Below are 19,162 nucleotides of genomic sequence, written 5' to 3'. Positions count from 1 at the left end.
TAATGCTCGCAGTTTTACTTAGCTAAGCAGGCCCAGTCTCAACTCTTAACTGTCACTCAGATGTTTCCAAATCACTTTTTATACAAATTTCGTACAGCGCACTCAAAATAAAAACATTTTTGTTCGATATTTTATGGTTCCATAAAAAAGGGCTTTGACCACCAACGTCAATTACCGGAACAATATTCAAAAAAATTAGAAAAACACACGCTGTCCTAAAACATAAAAACACATGCATATTCCTTAGGAAAAAATCAAAAATCTTTTATCAAAATTTTACTATTAGACATAATGTGAGTACCAGTGAATAAAAGAAGCGGGAATCTTTAACCAGTTTTCCCACGAACCCACAGAACTCGGTCAATTAAAATTGATGCGCAAGCAAAGAAAGTTTGTGCCCTGTCCATCAAACCAAATCAACCAGTCCGGTTAGCCACATCCCTTCCTGCGGTATGTGCAAAGAGGTCCCTTATCCACTACCCTTCAGCACTAGATAACCATTATGATGTGGACCAGAACGAGACTCGCCCTGCGCAGCATTGCTAGATCACAAAGGTAGGTCTCAACTTAACATAATATATAAAACATTTTGAATAGTGGTCAGGTTATAGTTTATCAATGAATAAAAATGAGTAAATGGAAAAATCTAAGACAATCCAAGATGATTCAGTCTAAAGATCTTGAGAATGTTAACATTTTCTTGCAATATGATTCAAATAATAAAACAAAGTGCATTTAATAACTGATACATACAAATGTTATTTACCAATCTTTAATCGTTGCATGAGATTAACTTAAATTCTTAAAGCATACACATTTTCATAAGTAAAGTATTCAGTTTCTAGCCGAATTTAAACCATTTAACATTGAAAGTGGTCAAAAACTTTTTTGGGTAATAAGAAATATGAGTATGTGGTGAGCAACTGAAAATGCTATAATTCGCTTAGAACAATTTGTTCGATAATATGTACATATCGATGGGTAACGTTAATAGGAATCAAAATGTCTTATAGTTGTCGCATGTCATCTTAGTCTTCTACTACAGATGTAATTCATAAATAAAGTAAATGCAGTTGACTAACTTGAGATTCAATGAAGTGTCAATGTTGAGCTGTTAGATTTCGTCCGCTCCTGGCGGGATTTTCTTCGTTAGGGACTGTTCCTCGTACAGCTCTTCCAGCAGCTTACGGAACATCTCCGGGCTGATGTTGTTGCCCACGCGCATTAGCACGAACCAATCGCCAAAACTGCAGTTGCGCAGTGCCACCTGCAGGTGCAACTTGGGCATAAAACGAGCCCTGGCACGCAGCAACTGCAATCGCATTCCGGGGTATAAAGCGGTGGCCAGGCGGTACAGGAACTTCAGGGAAACCAGTGCAGCCACCAGAATGAACCACATCCACAGGAAGGCAAATATCTTCTCGTTCAGAATATTAAGGGGCAGCAGGCACAGATGGTCGTATATGGTGGGAGATCCGCTGGGGCCGCCCTTGTAGACTTCGCACTTGGCACACTTGGGGAAGACCTGCATCGTGATACTGTTCCAATTATTAAAGTCGCCATCAGATAGGGCCACTAAGGCATGCCAGTAGCGGGCCCAGAAACCGCCGAAAAATAAGTCCAGGAGAATGAAGTTTATAATCTGTAATAGAAAGGGAATGTTATAAGTAAGGATTTAAAGGGAAACCAGAATAGAAGTTAACTTTGTCAAGCCAATGTTTAAACAACCTTGCATAGTACACGAATAAATAGATGACAATTGGAGAAATACAGGAGATAAATATGGATAGATATTTTGTACTTCACTGTTGTTTTCATGGTCTTGTTTAACAAGATTTTTTGCTTTGATCTGCAAATCTTTGTTGTTAGGTTTAAGACATCAATTCTTTCTTTTAAAACTGGGATGGTGGCATATTTTAACGGATTGTATCTATATCATCTGTAATCACCAACTTATAGCACCTCTTATATGACCGTATGATTAGTAAGGACTGCGATCTTAAAGACAAAATTGTTGATGAGACCTACATATGGCCTATAACCTTTGTATTACCATGCCAGTTATAGGAAAGTTTATACTAAATTTTAAACGAAATTGAAGCAAATGTTTTCGAACTTGATAAGCTACGGTTATTGGTAGAATTCTTTTGGAATCTGTAAAATGTGTGCATAGTTGGGGTAACTCACACTGACGCTCAGGTTAAGGATCTCGCAAAAGACGTAGCTGGCGAAGTAGCGGAAGTGGGTCTCCTTGTAGTCGCTGGAGAAGTACTTGACCAGCACGCGGAGATGGGTCCTGCTCTTGTCCTTGCAAACGGCCATCTTGTGGAAGTCGTCGCAAAGGTGCTTCAGCCGACCGCCCTCCCAAATCTTCCAGAGGAAGGCGGGCAAATAGAACACAAAGGATTCGAGGAGCAGGACCAGAACCACCCACTGATAGTAGATGATGTAGCGGCGCTTCTCCATGGGAACAGTACCCATCGTATCTGAAATGGAGAATCCTTTCTTAAGATGGGGAATCTTTGGGGGATATATGTACATATGTACAATTCTACCTGGTCGGCACTGTGCTGCTCCATTTTTAAGGGGCTCCAAAGATGTATTGCCGTGCACATAGGCCCCGTAAATCCAGCAGAAGGCGTGCACAAAGTCCATGTCCTTGTTTCCCAAGCACTGGATGGGATCCCCGAAATATTGTTTCGAGGAAAGCAGAAAAGTGCAGGCCAAAAGCAAGGCCACCGTGACCTTCGAGTGCAGCGTGAAAATGGCATCGTAGATGTGCACCGACTTGAACTGCAGATATTTAGAGAGCGGCTTAACTGCTGCGTACATTTTGGCGTGTTTAATTTAATCACTTGGGGGATAAAACATATATTTTTGGGAGATTGTAAGTTTCAGTCTTTTTGCGAATTCCAAATAATTCCAAAAGCACGCGGCATTCTAACGGTTGATGTGTACTGTTGTCGTCTCTTTCCCTCTGGCGTCAGAGCGGGATAACTATACGAGCAATGTGCCTTTACCAGCAGTCAGCTTTTTGTTGGTACTAAACTTCGACCCCATGGTCATACTAATTTGGTTTGATACAGTGAAAACTGATTAATACAAACTTTTGTACTTTATAAATGTAATTTTTTGTACAAATATTTGAATCATTTTTAGTATCAACATTGATTTAAGTTTAGTTTAAGGCATCACGTCACAGTGCTTCGAGTCCCAGCAACAACGTAAGATAGAGATAGCAACAACGTAAGTGTTGATAAAAAAGCGAGACAAAAGATATCTGCTCTTTCTGTCCGAATAGAGATGGGTGCTTTGAAAACATCGATGACACCGATGTTAACATCGATGTTTGGCCACCTCTATCCCTTTCACCACCTGGTCACACTGACACTTGTGCACATGTTAAATCTTCATGTTGACAAATCGAACCTGCTGAAAATTGAGATAATTGAATAAAGTCCTTTGAATCCCGCCTGCAGCTTGAACGGTAAGCGCACCAGGATGAAGGAGCAGCTGTCGGCGAAGCAGCACGAGCGCAACGAGAAGAAGAAGAAGAAGCTGGCGGCGCTGGCGAATCTGATGGAGCTCAACGACCGCGATCGCCTGCACGAGGCGGAGCTGGCCAAGAAGCGGGATGCGGAGGAGGCCGAGGCGGAGGAGAAGTCAGCTGCGAAGGCTGAGGATGAGGACGACGGCTTCATCAAGGTGGGCAGCAAGCGGAAGGCCCGCAACCGCCACACAGTCCGCAGCAATGGCGAGCACGAGGCGGAATCCGTAGGAGCACCAGAGACGGGAGCCAATTCCGACGAGCCGGTGGCCAAGAAAACCCGCAACTATGAGGCCGGAGGTGATAGCCTGCCCCAGGAGATCTGCTCCCTGAGCGAGGAGCAGTACAAGCAGCTGTCAGCGGAGCTAAAGCGCCGCAAGAGGCAAATCGAGGATGTTCCTGGCCTGAGGCTTCGGGAGATGGGCCAACGCGCCTCCCTGGAGACGCCACAACATGCGCGCACGCCCATCTTCCTCGCCGACATCCAGCACCTACTGATGTCCGCCCTCATTGGCCAGAAGAGTCCCTGCCGACCGGATCGGTGGTGCAGCGTGGAGAAGTGGCTCAACCTGTCGCACAGCGTGGTGGTCATACTGGAGGGACTATCGCTCTACCACTACCTCACCAACGAGAGCCAGTTCAAGGCCACCAATAAGATATTCAACACCAAGCTGGAAATGCTGCTTCCGCCGAGTGACGATGCTCAGATCATCGACGAGATAGCCAAGGTAAGGCTCCTGTCGCCTATTACAATACACCACATAATCATAACTCTGGCTTCCACAGATACCCCTCACAAATGTCCAGGCTCGCCAGCTTATAGACGAGCACGGTTCCCTGGAGTCGGCTGTGGAGCTCAACAAAGATCCCACCCTGTTTGTAAGGACCATCTTCCCGATTGAAAGCAAAGAGGCGGTGCCGGATGACCTGCATAAGGATGACAAGTTCCCGCGCACCAAACTCTTGCTTTCCGCCCTGCAAATGGTCGATGAGGGCTATCCGATTCCAATGCAAGGTGATTTGCACAGTCGCTTCAAGGAATTTAAGTTCACTAAGAAATCGTATGCGGCTGTGACCAATCGAAGTCCCATGTTTGGCGTGGATTGTGAGATGTGTCATACGGTGGCGGGCATGAATGAGCTTACCCGAATTTCCATTGTCAACGAACGCTACGAGACCGTATACGAAACGCTGGTGATGCCTAACAACCGGATCACCGACTATCTAACCCAGTACTCGGGCATCACTGAAGATATCATGAAAAAGGTGACCAAGAATCTGGCGGAAGTGCAGAAAGAGGTGTCCGCCTTACTGCCTCCGGATGCCATCCTGGTGGGGCAGTCCTTGAACTCCGATCTTAACGCCATGCGAATGATGCACCCGTATGTGATCGACACCAGCGTGTGCTTTAATATTAGCGGCGTGCGACGGCGCAAGAGCAAACTGAAGCAACTGGCCAAGACCTTCCTGAAGGAAATAATCCAGGAAAACGAATTTGGCCACGATTCCATTGAGGATTCGCGAGCAACGCTAAAGCTTGTCAAGATGAAACTGGCCAACAGCATAGAGTTTGGCGATGAGATTCTCACCCAGCATAAGCGATTGCAGCAGTTGGCGAACGCCTGCAGCGGCGACACGATTAGCAATAACCTATTTGCCCATGTGGCCAAGCGGGATAAGAGGACGGCCATTGTCACGGTCGGGGATTTGCAGCCCCATCTCAAGAATGTCATCCAAAAGGCAGGAGATGCAGCTCCCCAGGATCACAGTGTGGCGGTGCGTGTCCACGAGGTTTCCACGTCCAAGGAAGCCGTTCGTAAGGTCACGGAAGTTGCATTGGAAAATGCCTTGACCATTGCTAATATTCGCGTGCCAGAGCAGGACTTTGTGTTGGAAAGCGCGGAGCGGAATGTCGCCAAACTAGATAAAACCATCGACCGCCTTTGGAATTCGGTTGCGCACAACGGACTCTTCCTTGTTCTCATGGGCGGAGCCACGGATTGCTCCAAGGGCTTGGCCAAGATAGCTATTAAGCGCCTAAACGGATCGGAACAGACTAGTGCGCCCATCGGCAGTTAGGAAGTGAACGAGAATAGCTCTCCTGTTATTAACTTCCTCTAGCCGAGAATATGCCTCCTGTTATGAACCTCCTAGCCGAGAATATGTCTCCTGTTATTAACCTTTTCTAGCCGATTCCATTTGACAAAGGGTCATACTCCGGAAAAACACTTCCGGTTTCTGGTGTGCCCGATGGCCAGTCGGAATCCCAAAGCGGAATCAAATTTGCCGTATCACCCCCAAGACATGACCAACAATTGTTTCACCTCACACCTCAAAAATGCACTATATGCAACAATGCATCAGTAAAAAATTGTCAAATTTAAAAAAGTCCTTCAAACCAATAATAAAATGTACATTTATTTTTTCACAAAAACTAAGTTTGGTAGAACTACTGACATTTGCCTTTTGGATCCTCGAAGCTTTCAAAAGATTGGCAATTTATTTGTTAACAAAAAGTAGTTTTTAAAATTATTGGAATGGTTACTCCTTGGATATTTAAATATTTCAAAGGGGTAATTGTTAGTTATTGAAAAACAATTAAGCAATTCAATATCATAAATGGTTTATAAAGAATGTTCCAAGCAAGCATCTTTTTGACCAGTGATTGATTTGGGTTTTTAAAATTTGAATAGTTGATATTAAAATTCTTGTTTGTAATTTCACGCATACTTTATAAACGAAAAACTTATCGTGACCCAAGGCAATTACAAATAATTCTCCAATCCGCCCAAAACATTTTCCGGATGGAGCGTACCATACGGGCTGGTGGGATTTGACCTAGTTTGCAGTGCCCGATATTTGTTGCTGGTTCTCGCGGGCCAGGCGGAGTGTGTTGATAACAGCCATAAATTTCCTACCTCCCTCAATATAATGCTCCGTTGTCTAGGGCCCGAGCCCCAAATGGGCCTCCCTAGAAGCCCACGCACTCTCGCTCTCCCTGGCTTTTCCATTTCCCACTCTCTCCCGCTCCGGAAAGGGAAAGTCCCCGTATCTGTCTTATCACACGCTCGAAAATGTTGCGTCTGCTTCACTGCTCATACGACCTGTGGGTCGTTCTCCAGGTCCCCATGCGCATGTCCGTCCGAGGAAAAGCTGCTGAGAATTTTCCCCAAGTCCGGTGGAAAGTTGCCAGACGGCTGGTGTTTAGCCATCAAATGCCAAGTATTTCAAAAAAACTATATTATATTTAGGTAAAATATTTGTGTTTCCAAAGGGGAAACCAAGTGAAAGTGTTAAATTGCTGGTTCAAGAAGGATCTGAACCCTATGGAACCCCTATATTGGACATGGCTCAGTACGGTGGCAACGCTAGCCCGGGAAATTTGGTATGTTTTGCTGCTGTCTCGTTTGTTTTTCATATTTTTGGCTTGGCGCTCTTCGTACAAATCTTGTTGTATATACGCTTTTCGGCTCTCGAGCGGAGACGTTGTCGTTGTTGGCTGCCTTTCCCAATTCCGTTTGGCACGAGGCGCGCAAAACTCTCGGATCGGCAAGGTATACGCGATTCAGTGCTATATAGCCAAAATATCTGTATATCCAATGGGTGCGAGCGACCTCAAATTGGCATAAACAAAATACAGAGTAAACACTATAGTTTTGCATCGGGGCGGAAGTGCATAGTTAACACAACTGGAAATTGGCAAATAAATTTAAAATTTCGAAACTCAAAAGTTGGCTATTCCAAAAATTTATAAACTAGGGTAAGTTTCTGTGTGTGTGTGTAATTAATCAAGTAGTCAAAAAAAAGGAAATGCTGTGTACAAACAGAGGCGAGCAATTGGCCAACATAAATTGTGTATCCATAAAATACACAGGCACTGGCGAATGAAAGCCTGTTCAAAGGAAAGTTTTTCCGAATGTGCCTGTGTGTGTGTGTGGGTGTAATTATGTGTGTGAGTGGGAAAGTCGTTCACTGTGTCAGTGTTTCATTGTATCATCAGCTGGGCATCCATCGCGCATACGCCGCATTGTCAATTGTTACGAGCACTCACGTCCGTTCCCCAGCTTCGCCCTTGGCCCAACGACCCCAATCCCCCCCAGAATCGAAATCCCAGAATCGCGTTCTTGATATTGGCTATTGGCCTATGCCAAGCCCAAGCCCCCTGAATTCGGCAAGGGTCTCCGCTTTCTTTTGTCAGAGAAAGAGACTGCAAATTTGTTTCAGATACTTGCCGATTTGCCCTTCGCTGCTGCTCCACTTTCCTTTAGCCCCTGTCCACCCGCCCTTTTGTTTTCCCCGCCGAACATGGAACATGTTGCGTAGGGTTTTCCCTCGGCCACCCCCCATCTCCAGCGATTTTCCTGCGTGTCGGGGTGAGTTTTTCGCTTTTTTCGACTTTTCCGTTTTCATGTTTTGTTTGCATCTTGGGAGGCATCGCTTTTGTTAGGTTTAGGTCCCGCTGAATTGGAAACCCCTGTTTGGACTCCCCGAAAATATGGTTTTCTGTAAGAGCAGAGGGAAATTGAATTTGTCGCCTTTTGTTTGGCTACCTAAAAGTTTTAATTGTGTTATTATATTTTATACGTTATATTCATGGTAGATTTTCTTACCCATATTATCATCCTACTATATATTTCGTTAACTATCTGTATGGTTATTTTTATGTTTTACATACGACATCTTTAATTTTAAATGGTTAATTGGCTATGGTACTTTTCATAAGCTGATATTCATCGTCTACTCTTTAATAAAATTAATCAATTATATTTATTTTTTTTTATTGTGAGCCTTACATTATTATCAAAGACTAAATATTTACTTTTATTAAATGAGTCTGAAAAATGTTTAGCTATTTTATTTTTTATCGGTTACCCCAAAGGAAAACGTTATTTACATTTCTTTTTTTTTTAATGTGTGCCTTACATTAGTATCAAAGCTTAAATATTTACTTTTATAAAATGAGTCTGAAAAATGTTTAGCTATTTTATTTTTTATCGGTCACCCCAAAGGAAAACGTTGTTTACATTTCTTAGGTATTATCCCACTTTGAAATTGAAAAAACGATAAATGTCTTGTATTTAAGAGTTTATAAACCTACAATAACATTTAAGAACTTCACATTTCTCTTTAAAATCCCGTCTAAGTCTAATAACTTTAATGAATGAATTTCCTGTGTTGATTATTTATGTTACGGTGCTCCCACCCTCCATTCAATCACTTTTTATACTTTTGAATATATTGGTTTATTTGGCACGTGGCCAAAAGACCAGAGAGCAATTTTGTCCGATTCTCAGCTCGTAATTTTCGCCTGGTCGAATCGTATCCAATTGCTGGTTCTTTGCAGGGGATGGATGAGTAACGCAGTTTTCCCGAGCCAAGACAAAATAACAAATTCCATTCCATAGTATTTGTCTCACGGTCTTCGGTATGCCCGCAATCAAATCAAATGATGTCATTTTCCTGTTGTGAAATGCTGTCCTGTCTGTGGGTGTCTATGGCGACCATAACATACATATAGTATAGGGTCCCCAGACACAGAACAAAGACCCTGCGAATGAGTCAGTCGGAGTCACGGATTGGAGGTGCCACAATGCCGCAGGCCCATTGCAAATTGAATTACCCATCCGGACTACTGCAGTTAATGGGCTTCAAGTGGGAAGTTCAAGATCCAAATCGCATTTGTTACAGTCTAAATTTGCTAATGTCTTATAGGGAAAGACTTACACTTGATTGGTAATTTGATTACTATAAGAAAATATTGTAATGTTTTTAATGTAATATCTTATTATTTCTTAATTATCTGAGAAATTTTAATTCTCACATCTAACCTTAATAATATTTTTATTATCGATGTTACAACTAGGGAGTTCAGTAACCCTTGTAAGGTGATAAATGATAGCATGAGAAACACTAATTTGCGTGTTACTAAAAACAAACCCAGGATGTAAAGTTGATCACGTAGAATTTATATATGATTCAGAGGTTTTTCATTTATATCTCTCAATTAACAAATGTAGTATGCCATAAAATTGTACCATTATTATTTGGATTTGTATTTGGAATAATTCCAAAAATTGAATGTGATGCTGCAGTTGTTTCTTTCATTTCCATGGATTACATGCATTTATTCAAATTTGGGTTCTGCTGTTTTGGATGTTTCGTAATCCCGCAGTACTTACACTTTCGCTCTCTGTTTATAGGCTAATTTTAATAAACCACCTCATTAGGAGCGTATAAATAGAGGAGCCATCGCTCGGGCTGTGAACTTTTCCTGGTCCGCCGAAGAATGTGGCAAGTGTTTTATTTTTGAACTATGTGGCAATTGCAGGTGGAATTTAAAGTTTCAGCAGATCAGGAAGCGAATTGTGCTGGGATACGATGGGTTGGGTTTTGGTTCTTTCCCATGGCATTCTTTGGCATGTTTATTTGCAGTTTCATTTGTTCGATTGTTTGTTTTGGACTACGCATATTCCGTGCTGTTTACCGGCAGCCAACAATGTGAGTAATTATGCTAAATTCTACTAATTAAACATTTTAGACTCCCGCCTGTTCGGGGTAAAAATCGATTCTGCTCCATTTTGTTGATGATGTTAATTAAATTTTCCCTTATGAATGCAAATATTTGATTCCGGGCGGCGATCGTAAACGGGTTTTAGCGATCCGATCGTTATGTTGATCTTGGGGAAATGCGTGTACAGTGGGCCCTGTTGTCGCCCAACCACCCAGCCAGTGTCAAGGTCGATTGGGGGACGAACTCCGAGTGCTAACTGCTAACAGTTTTTGCTGTTGTTCTGGCCGGTTTCATATGTTGTTTCTCATCTGGAGCTTCCGCTTTACATGGGGACTCATTAGCAGTCTTTGCTGCTCCAGCAGCCCCTCATAATATACATATGTAAACATTAAAGTGGCCTATGCCTTGGCGAGGGCAGTTCGAGAAGTTCGGGGGAATTCTTAAGAAACGGCTAACTAACTTTAAAGTGAGAATATTTCTTAAGGTTTCACTGCTCAGAATTAATTTTTATTTTGCAAATCCAATTTGATTAAACAAATTTTCAATTCGCATTGGTTTGTAGATTGAATTTATTTAAGTAAATTAAGAAATCCATTAGCTAATATATTTAAAATTAAAAGGTGTATACATGTAAAGAAAATCCTTTGTTCGAGCATATTAATTTAGGATTGTTTTTCAATGGAAAGTTCACAGATATCGTTTAGCTACGAAAAGGTATTTAATTGAAATGTTCTTCGTGTGTGGGTATTAGAGAGGGTCTTTTCGAACTCGTAAAGTGTAGCAGTAATCACATGTTTGTATGAAGAAAACCCCATAAACTTCTTAAGTTGTAAATACAGAATCGATAAAAATAGTAATAAAAACCCACCGACCATTTTTATCTAATCGTGGTGGCGCCGGGCAGCTGGCTTCCCCAACTTCTGTGGCTACCCTCGCTGGCTGCATAAATACTTGTGCACACAACAAACTCGAGCGGCTTTGCAGCTTTATCCTGGCCTTGGCCGCTGATAATAACTATTCTGTTTCTGTGCTAGGCCCTTGGCGAACTGCTCTTTGTGACTATTCTTACACCCACGATTGTGTGTGGGCGTGTACTTTTTATTCCCACTGTGCTATTTGCATTGCTTATCAATAAGGCGAATTTCGTGCGTACACACAGCGCCTGCGACAATTACAGTTGTCAAATATGACACTCCCACACCTTCCACCCACTCCAATTCCAAATCCAATCCTCCACCCACCCACAATCGGCGTGCTAATTGCTTCATCCAACAGTGAAATCTTCCTCCAGCTGCTGGTGCTCCCTTTAACTCTGCTATTTGCCTCTTTGGGCACACAAATAGATTTATTTACCCGACAGTTTGTCCACCGAATCGAGTTGATAATTCGAGTCATGAATGATTCTTGAGTCTGTTCGAGTTCATTTCCGTTGGGCCTGCATTTTGCCCGGCTGCCTAGGGTTTTTGCAACTTCAAAGTCTGTTGAAATGCGGGCAGTCTTAACTTTTATGGGTGCATTAATAGTATTAAAGTGGATTTATTTGTTAAATATTAATTGTTTTTTGGAAACATTGTTTAGCATCGGTGTATTATATACAGAAAAAATAAAAAATATATATACTTTTGTAAAAGTATTCATAAAATAATTTAAAAAAAATCGAGATCTCATTTCTTTTTCTTAATTTTATGATGAGGTATAATGAATTTGTTAAAATTTTTGGTTATGCCATTCTAATCAGGATCGTTTGCGAAGTCGATCTAGCCATGTCCGCCTATCCGTATAAATGTGAGATATTAAAAGATATAATAGCTATAGTTGACAACATTTGTTTCTATAAGGTAACCATAAATTGGTTAACAAAGTAAAGGGTATCTGATAGTTGAAATATCAGACTAAAACGTTCCTTCTTGTTTTAGCTTAAGCTTTATAAATATATATACATCACTATCATAAGGAAAGTCATTGCATAGTCACTTATGTTTTTAGCAGTTATATTATAATTCTTATCATTTCTGAATGTAATAATAAAAACATTCGAATTTTTTAAGACTTGCTTTAGGGGTGTGTACATAAATACAAATCATTTCCTTTTGTTTTTGTTTTTTGCTTTGGGCTATGGGATTTATCTTCGAACTGGAGCATTTTCCACGGCTGCGACGATCATGACGCATTTTGGCGAACAACCCCAAGAATCGCTGCCCGCGCCGCTGAATCGGTCGACGTCGCAGTTCGCAAATGGGATTGAATAGCAGTCGATTTTTCAAACTCGTGGTGTTCGGTTCGAAATCGTGCGAAAGTAGGGAGCCCACTGCCCAGAACTCGAACCCAGCAATTAGTGTGTGATTTGATTTACAATACCAGAACTTATTACCAAACTCGATCGCCAAAAGTATAAATCATAAGGTTCCTGCAGAGGCATTTTACTAACATATCTCCAGACAGGGCCAAGCCAAAGTAAATCGCTTTCGATTGATTGATGGAACGGGCCTTTTGCCGATAAGCAGGAACCACAAATAAAGTGTAAGAAGTGCATGATATAAATGATAATTTGCGATAGTGAAATCAAATGACATGTGAGCTGTAAAGTTCAAGAACCACCTTGGACAAGGTCTGGGTCTCAATTTGAGTTCTTACAATGGAAACACCCAACCTACACCCTCAATAATATTATATAGAGCAGGCTGATAAACAAAAGAAAAGCAACTTATGACTCCCAAGTGCTAATTCGATGCCTGTGCTGTGCATAAAACCCATCTCCCACTGCGGTTGCTGTGCAGATGATAAAGTCTGATGTGGAGCGATGAACGGTCATAAATTGATTTGCATACGATAATTTATTTATTGCACTATCAGCAATCACAAGTCGTCACACACACGTTTCCCTTGCGGTTCACTGGGTAAATATTTAAATACTAGGCGTTACGGTGCCCCCTCGAGGGCAGGGAACTAACTATTCGTTCCGTATCCATCTCAGCCATGAGCAACGGTCGTCAACACTTCAAGACCGATTCCGACTTCCCTACAACTGTTCAAACATCGTCATATAATTTTTTTTTTTTATAAATATTTCCCCACATACTCTCTTTTTAAGGTACGGTGCCTTCGAATTGGCTCGCAATCTCCCTTTGCCACAATTAATTTTGTTTGCATTGTACTTACGGCAATAACAAGAACTGGAACTATAAATCAAACTTTCCAAATGAACAAAGGCTTTCGTTCAGAACATTTCTCCTTGGAATACGCATAGATATGAGTGTTTACATTTAAAAAAAAATATTTCTTTGTGGAGTTCTTCAATGAAACACATTAGCAAATAATGTGGCTTAGAAAGAATGTTCCAGTCTTCTCATTAAAATATGCCAGCAGTTATTTGAATTAGACGAGTATAATAGGGTTTAAATTTCTCTCCAAAATATTTTCTTTTTTATTAGAACAATGGTTCATTTAACATGAAACTTATTTACTGTTTTAATTGTATAATTAATTTAATACTTAAAAATTTTTAGAGTTCTGTATAATTATGTTATCAGCTTTATTGGCCATAAAAACGGCATATCAAACAATCATAAGAACCTTATCATTCACAAACCCCTCATGGCTTCCCACTTTTAAGGTTCTAGTAACCTAGTCTTTACATTATACAAGTAAAATCATGTCAAATTTTTAATTTAATTATCAATGATTTGTAACTGGAACAACATACAAGAAATAAGTCCTCTAAATAATTATTATTCAAGAGAAGGCGTAAATCAATTCAAAATTAATTTTAATATCTCTGCAAACACTTGAAATCTGATTAGTTTTCTTGTCTACAAGCCATATTTTCTGAAGCTTTAAAATTTGAATAAATTGGCTTTTTGGACTTAACTAAATTAAAATAAACGGAGTTCAATTTGCGTTCGAATCGATTAGGTGTTTGTCAATTTGATTAAGCACTGCTTATGTGGCTTGCGCGCTGTGTGAAATACTAATATGTCAATAAGCTAACTTAATCACTGAGTTTTCTCATTGCGTTTGGTAGTCCCTATCACTGTTTGATATTTTTGGCGGAATTATAACATCACGCGCGAAATTTGGCTGTCGAATAGGTAGCAGTGCACCCGTTTTCGATATGGGACATGATTTATCGGTATAGTATGATGGATTGCAACCGAGTTGGTGGCAATCAATCGATTAGAACATACAGTGGTCGGCATAAGTATTTTGACAAAATAAAAGTTAAGTATACTCATAACTTGAATATACTTCTTGTAAACTATAGGCATCAATGGAAAGGTAATTTCAATGCCGTTTGAATGATACAATACATTTCTTTACCCATTCAGTACTTATTGAAAAGGACGAATTTGTGTAAATCAACTTTGAAAAAAAAAAAAAAAACTTTTTTCCTCGTCTTGAAAACTTAAATTTTTTGATGCAAAAAGTTTCTTCAAACAAAAACAATAGTAACTGCAAAAAGAATTTTTCAAATATCATTTTTCTTATATTTTTTATGAATTTTTGAAAATGCTTAAAAACAGGCATTTGAGCCATATTTTTGTCTTTTTCATACAAATTTTTTCCGACATTGTCACCTTCAAAAAATCATAAAAAATATAAGCAAAATGATATTTGAAAAATTCTTTTTGCAGTTACTATTATTTTTGTTTGAAGAAACTTTTTGCATCAAAAAATTTAAGTTTTCAAGACGAGGAAAAAAGTTTTTTTTTTTTTTTTTCAAAGTTGATTTACACAAATTCGTCCTTTTCAATAAGTACTGAATGGGTAAAGAAATGTATTGTATCATTCAAACGGCATTGAAATTACCTTTCCATTGATGCCTATAGTTTACAAGAAGTATTTTCAAGTTATGAGTATACTTAACTTTTATTTTGTCAAAATACATATGCCGACCAGTGTATGCTAACCGAAACGGGCCCCAAAAAATGGTTGAAATGGGTTTGGGGCTCGGCTGGTTGGCTAATTAGTCGGCCTTTACTTTCCGATAGAACGACTAATTTATTGTCGAGTGCAAAAATCAGCGATTAAAGGCTTTTTAGACCACTAAACGATTTATGCTTTGAAGTGTGCCAATTGACTGATAAGCTGGCCAATGAATCAATCAGTCAGGCGGGAAGTACTTACAACGCCCATTAAAGCACCTATAGATTTCCAAGTGTGGCGAAATCGGCATGACTAACTGCCCATTCGCAAGGGTCGTAAATAATATCCACCGTTTGGTTGAGATAAAAAAGGTATTTCCCTCGGGAAACTGCTGAAAGACAAGGTTCCACCCTATTGTTCAAGCTCTTTAAAATTGAGCCACATTGAGCTTTAGTACTTGAAATTAGACTGTTGGGCAGTACTTATTTCTTAATATAGCAATCTTAATGTAATAAATAAACGAGATAGGAAAAGATTGTAGTAAAATAGTATAGAAGGGTCTATTTCAACATACATGCTTAAGATTTGCAATTTTAAAAACCATATTCATATTAATCCAATAATTTATAGCTGTCTATAGTCTATTATTTTGGGCTTCTTTCTTGAGTTGTAATTCCAGGAGAACCAACCCAATATAGTAATCTATAAAATCAAACTCACTGTATATCATTATTATTTCAGTTCTCCAACAAAATCACTGCCTTCCACGACAGGGACAGCCTAGAGCCTCGTCCTGGGAACAAATACCGCCAGAGACGCATCGACGGAAATTTGGAGGAGCAGCTGGTCAAGGAGAAGCGTGTCACCAAGTTCCCGCTAGTGGGCGCCCTTGTCCACAAGGCACTGCGGCGTCGGGAGAGGGAAAAGGAGAAGGATATACCAGATCCGGGGAGTAACCAACAGGACAACAACAACAACGAGGATTGGGAGCCGGACAGGATGGTGCTACCGTTCGGACTTGGGCCCGATGGCCACCATGTGGACGCCATTCAGAGTGCTCCGGCGCCCAGTGCCCCGCCCGCCCACATGATGCCACCCGCCTACTCCCGGGGTCAGACCAACATCTACACAGGCGTGCCCATCATCGTGAATCCCTACATAGACTTCATTGTCGTCAACGGTGATGATCGGTACATGATCAGGTGCGAAAGGAAATCGGTGCTCGAGCGGAGCGTGGAGCTGGCCAAGCTGATTCACGCCGGTCCGAACAGCGGACGGAAGAGCGACAACCACTTCCAGATACTCAACGTGGACAAGAACGACTTCGAGCTGATCGTCCGCTACATGGAGAAGCACTTCATCCCCTATCGCGACCACAAGCACCTGCTCAAGATACTCGAGCTATCCGACCGCTTCAACGTTCCAGATCTGGTGAGTTGAGAATTATATAGGGAGCTATGAGATCTCAAAGATTTGTCTACACAATAAAAATCCAATTTTCAACAAGTGTTATACCCGGTTGCCAGATTTTAAATTATTTAAATGGCCCCCATAATATATCTAATATCTTATACGAGTATTTAGGTCGGGACTTCAATCGAAACCTCAAGTGTCTTAAATAATACTTTTATTAGGAGTTTAATTTTTTTTACTTTTATTTAGTCATTAAATTGTATTTACCTAATAACGAAAAATTCCTAGTCGAAGTAAAATATTATTGACATATCTATCGCGATGGTGATAAGAGAGATAAGAGATCAGTCTTAAGTATCACAATAGGTAATAAAAGTACAATTGGATTTTGAGGACTTTTAAAAATAAACCCTTAAGTTGAATGATTAATGTTAACCTTCAATAATATCAATCATAAATCTCTTGTTCCAGATCATCTACTGTATTCGCGAACTCGATCTCAGAATCTCGTGTGCCACCGCTCTGGACATCTTCAAGGCGCTGTGGTTCTACCAGGGCATCGCACTGACCAACCAGCACCAGACAGTGATCACCACCCAGGAGACGGGTCAGCAGCTGGCCAAGAAGAAGGCGACCAAGGCGAAGGCGGCGGCCAAGCAGTTGGCGGCTGCCAAGGCCGCCCAGGCCACGGAGAACGGAGCGGAGGGCGACGGAGCCCAGGTGAACCTCATTCCCAATCCGAATCCCTTTACCACCGAGGACTACGGCGTTGCCCTGCTGCACAACACGCTCCAGCTGATCGATATGCATGCGGAATTCCAGCTCTCTATGCCGGAAATCAGTGATCTGCGATTCGAGGAGCTGGAAACGCTGGCCAAAAGGGATACGCTGCAGCTGAGGTCGGAGGTCACCCTGTTCGAGTGCCTGGCCACGTGGAGTCTGGCGGAGTGTGCCCGCAAGCACATCGATGCCACTCCAGAGAACCGGAGAACTGTCCTGGGACCCCTGTGCCTCACGCCCCGTTATTTGCGAATGACCTCCAGCGAATTCCGACGATGCTGCGATCGCCTGGAGCTACTGCCACCCACTGAGATATCACTCATCAGCGACGCCCTCGAGGGTGAGTAAAAACCACTAAGTAAAAGCAGTTTAGTCTTATCTATCGCCGTTCTGTGAAGATGTAGGTTGTTACTTAAACCAAAGAATATATCTTTAAAATATTTGTAAAACAAAAAACAATTAGGTTTACAAATATTTAGAAAATGATAACATATCATATAAATATAATCTTGTAAGATTATCAAATTAAGAAACACCCAGTTCATTTTAAGATCAATATATTCTCAAGTTCTGACTAAAACCATGTTTTTCTGATCTTATTGTATTTATATTATTCATTGTTTATTTGTTTACTTTGTATAACTTAAGTTAGTCTTAGGAAAATATATTCTTTCTGGTGAATCATTTAAATTTAAATATCTTGAATAATTTTTTTTTAAAGAAACGTTCACGTTCACTATACTGTGAGCTTTTTATGTTTATTTTTACAACCAGTTTTAAAATTTTTATTGATTTTACCAACTCTAAAGTCCATTGAGCATTTAAGATAAGGGGCCTTAATTTGATAAGCGCTAGAAAAGATATTGCTTTCAAGACAATGAGGGAAAATGCTTCCTTATAAATATTAATATACATTTTAAGCCCATGACTTTTTTAAGTTATAGGTTAGAAAATTAAGGGATTTTTAAAATGTTATTTAAGCAACATGTTCTTTTTTATTATATTGCAGGCAAAAAGCTAAAGAACCTCACCGATCAGCAGGCGGAGCTCATGGAGAAGTTTCGACAGCCCCGCGCCGAGTACGCCCGGATGCCCGTGCACCTGAGCGACCGGAGCAGTCCGAAGAACTATCCCAAGAAGATGCGGCTGGCCCACGAGGGTCGGCCCACGGAGGAGGGTTGCTGGGAGAAGGTGGGCATGAACTGTCTGCGCATCTTCGTCTGCATATTCGACTGATCCGAGCAGTCCGAGGGCGAGGAGGAGGACGAGGACGAGGAGGAGGAGGACGAGGACGAACAGGACGACGATGAGGATGGGGAAGATGGGTTCGGGGGCGGTGGAAATGGACATGGAGGTGGCAGAAACCTTCATAGAGACGACGGAGGTTGAGAGGACGATCCCACATAGACTTGTTGCATTAAACGAATATTAGCGCTTATGAATTACTTATACATAGAGTTAACGATTACGTTAGTCTTATGGGGGACAAGTAATGGCCACTACTGTGGCAGTGATTTTATAGCAGCCGTTTCTAACAATACTATATAGTGTTATTTATATACACACGCAGATATATGCGATGTGCGTGGGTTGAACCAACTGTCAACTGCGAATCGATTGGGTTTTTGTATTTACTCGCTAGTCAAATGGAAACAATGGAAATACCAAAACTTTTATACAACTTTATGCAACGTTTTGTAGCTGGACTCAAAATACAAACATAACAAGAACATAAAATTATGAAATAAAACCGAAGAAAGTAAAAACTAATTACCGAACTTAGGAAATTATTGCATACTGCTAGGCATATATCACACACAAAGTACATCAAGTTAATCAACACACAAAAATTATAGTGCAAATCGTATTTGGGCCCGGCCATACATACATAGCTAAAGTCATTATTATTAATTGTTTACTATACTTTTAACTGTTGTGCAATTGTCAACAAAATGGAATTTATATATACACTCACCAGCATTCATACGAATACACACATTAATACTATATATACCAGTATATAAAGTGAAAATGCGTTGAAATCAGAA

The 19,162-nt window shown here is 40.8% G+C and overlaps 3 protein-coding genes across 6 annotated transcripts; 2 read left to right on the top strand and 1 right to left on the bottom strand.

Moving 5' to 3' along the window:
* The first annotated feature begins 67 nt into the window (after positions 1–67).
* LOC119553766 (RNA exonuclease 5) lies at positions 68–5,960 on the top strand. The gene is made up of 4 exons (XM_037864373.1): positions 68–293; positions 354–555; positions 3,480–4,275; positions 4,334–5,960. Exons 2-4 carry the CDS (start codon positions 503–505, stop codon positions 5,624–5,626), a joined length of 2,142 nt encoding a protein of 713 aa, XP_037720301.1. The 5' UTR covers positions 68–293; positions 354–502; the 3' UTR covers positions 5,627–5,960.
* On the bottom strand, positions 762–2,958 carry LOC119553767 (innexin inx4). The gene is made up of 3 exons (XM_037864374.1): positions 2,556–2,958; positions 2,188–2,486; positions 762–1,642 (listed from the first exon to the last, which is right to left on the bottom strand). The coding sequence occupies exons 1-3, from the start codon at positions 2,830–2,832 to the stop codon at positions 1,115–1,117; spliced, it is 1,104 nt and encodes a 367-aa protein (XP_037720302.1). The 5' UTR covers positions 2,833–2,958; the 3' UTR covers positions 762–1,114.
* A 788-nt stretch (positions 5,961–6,748) lies between the features above and the next one.
* Positions 6,749–19,162, top strand: LOC119554528. 4 transcript variants are annotated; one of them, XM_037865474.1, is made up of 4 exons: positions 6,749–6,932; positions 15,663–16,352; positions 16,806–17,454; positions 18,124–19,162. In XM_037865474.1, the coding sequence occupies exons 1-4, from the start codon at positions 6,894–6,896 to the stop codon at positions 18,348–18,350; spliced, it is 1,605 nt and encodes a 534-aa protein (XP_037721402.1). In that variant the 5' UTR covers positions 6,749–6,893; the 3' UTR covers positions 18,351–19,162. The 4 variants fall into 4 exon arrangements, with proteins under 4 accessions (XP_037721402.1, XP_037721403.1, XP_037721406.1 ...); XM_037865475.1 differs by lacking the exon at positions 6,749–6,932 and adding an exon at positions 7,020–7,307; XM_037865478.1 differs by lacking the exon at positions 6,749–6,932 and adding an exon at positions 7,031–7,101.

This window comes from Drosophila subpulchrella, chromosome 3L, assembly GCF_014743375.2.
Source record: "Drosophila subpulchrella strain 33 F10 #4 breed RU33 chromosome 3L, RU_Dsub_v1.1 Primary Assembly, whole genome shotgun sequence".
Lineage (NCBI taxonomy): Eukaryota > Metazoa > Arthropoda > Insecta > Diptera > Drosophilidae > Drosophila > Drosophila subpulchrella.
This window is presented reverse-complemented; position numbering and strand designations above follow the sequence as displayed.

Coding starts and splice junctions, on each gene's coding strand:
- LOC119553766 (XM_037864373.1), top strand. CDS start 503: ATGATGTGGACCAGAACGAGACTCGCCCTGCGCAGCATTGCTAGATCA. Junction 556..3,479: donor AGCATTGCTAGATCACAAAG/GTAGGTCTCAAC, acceptor TCCCGCCTGCAG/CTTGAACGGTAAGCGCACCA. Junction 4,276..4,333: donor TCATCGACGAGATAGCCAAG/GTAAGGCTCCTG, acceptor TGGCTTCCACAG/ATACCCCTCACAAATGTCCA.
- LOC119553767 (XM_037864374.1), bottom strand. CDS start 2,832: ATGTACGCAGCAGTTAAGCCGCTCTCTAAATATCTGCAGTTCAAGTCG. Junction 2,487..2,555: donor AGCAGCACAGTGCCGACCAG/GTAGAATTGTAC, acceptor TCTCCATTTCAG/ATACGATGGGTACTGTTCCC. Junction 1,643..2,187: donor TCCTTAACCTGAGCGTCAGT/GTGAGTTACCCC, acceptor TTTCTATTACAG/ATTATAAACTTCATTCTCCT.
- LOC119554528 (XM_037865474.1), top strand. CDS start 6,894: ATGGCTCAGTACGGTGGCAACGCTAGCCCGGGAAATTTG. Junction 16,353..16,805: donor GCTTCAACGTTCCAGATCTG/GTGAGTTGAGAA, acceptor CTCTTGTTCCAG/ATCATCTACTGTATTCGCGA. Junction 17,455..18,123: donor CATCAGCGACGCCCTCGAGG/GTGAGTAAAAAC, acceptor ATTATATTGCAG/GCAAAAAGCTAAAGAACCTC.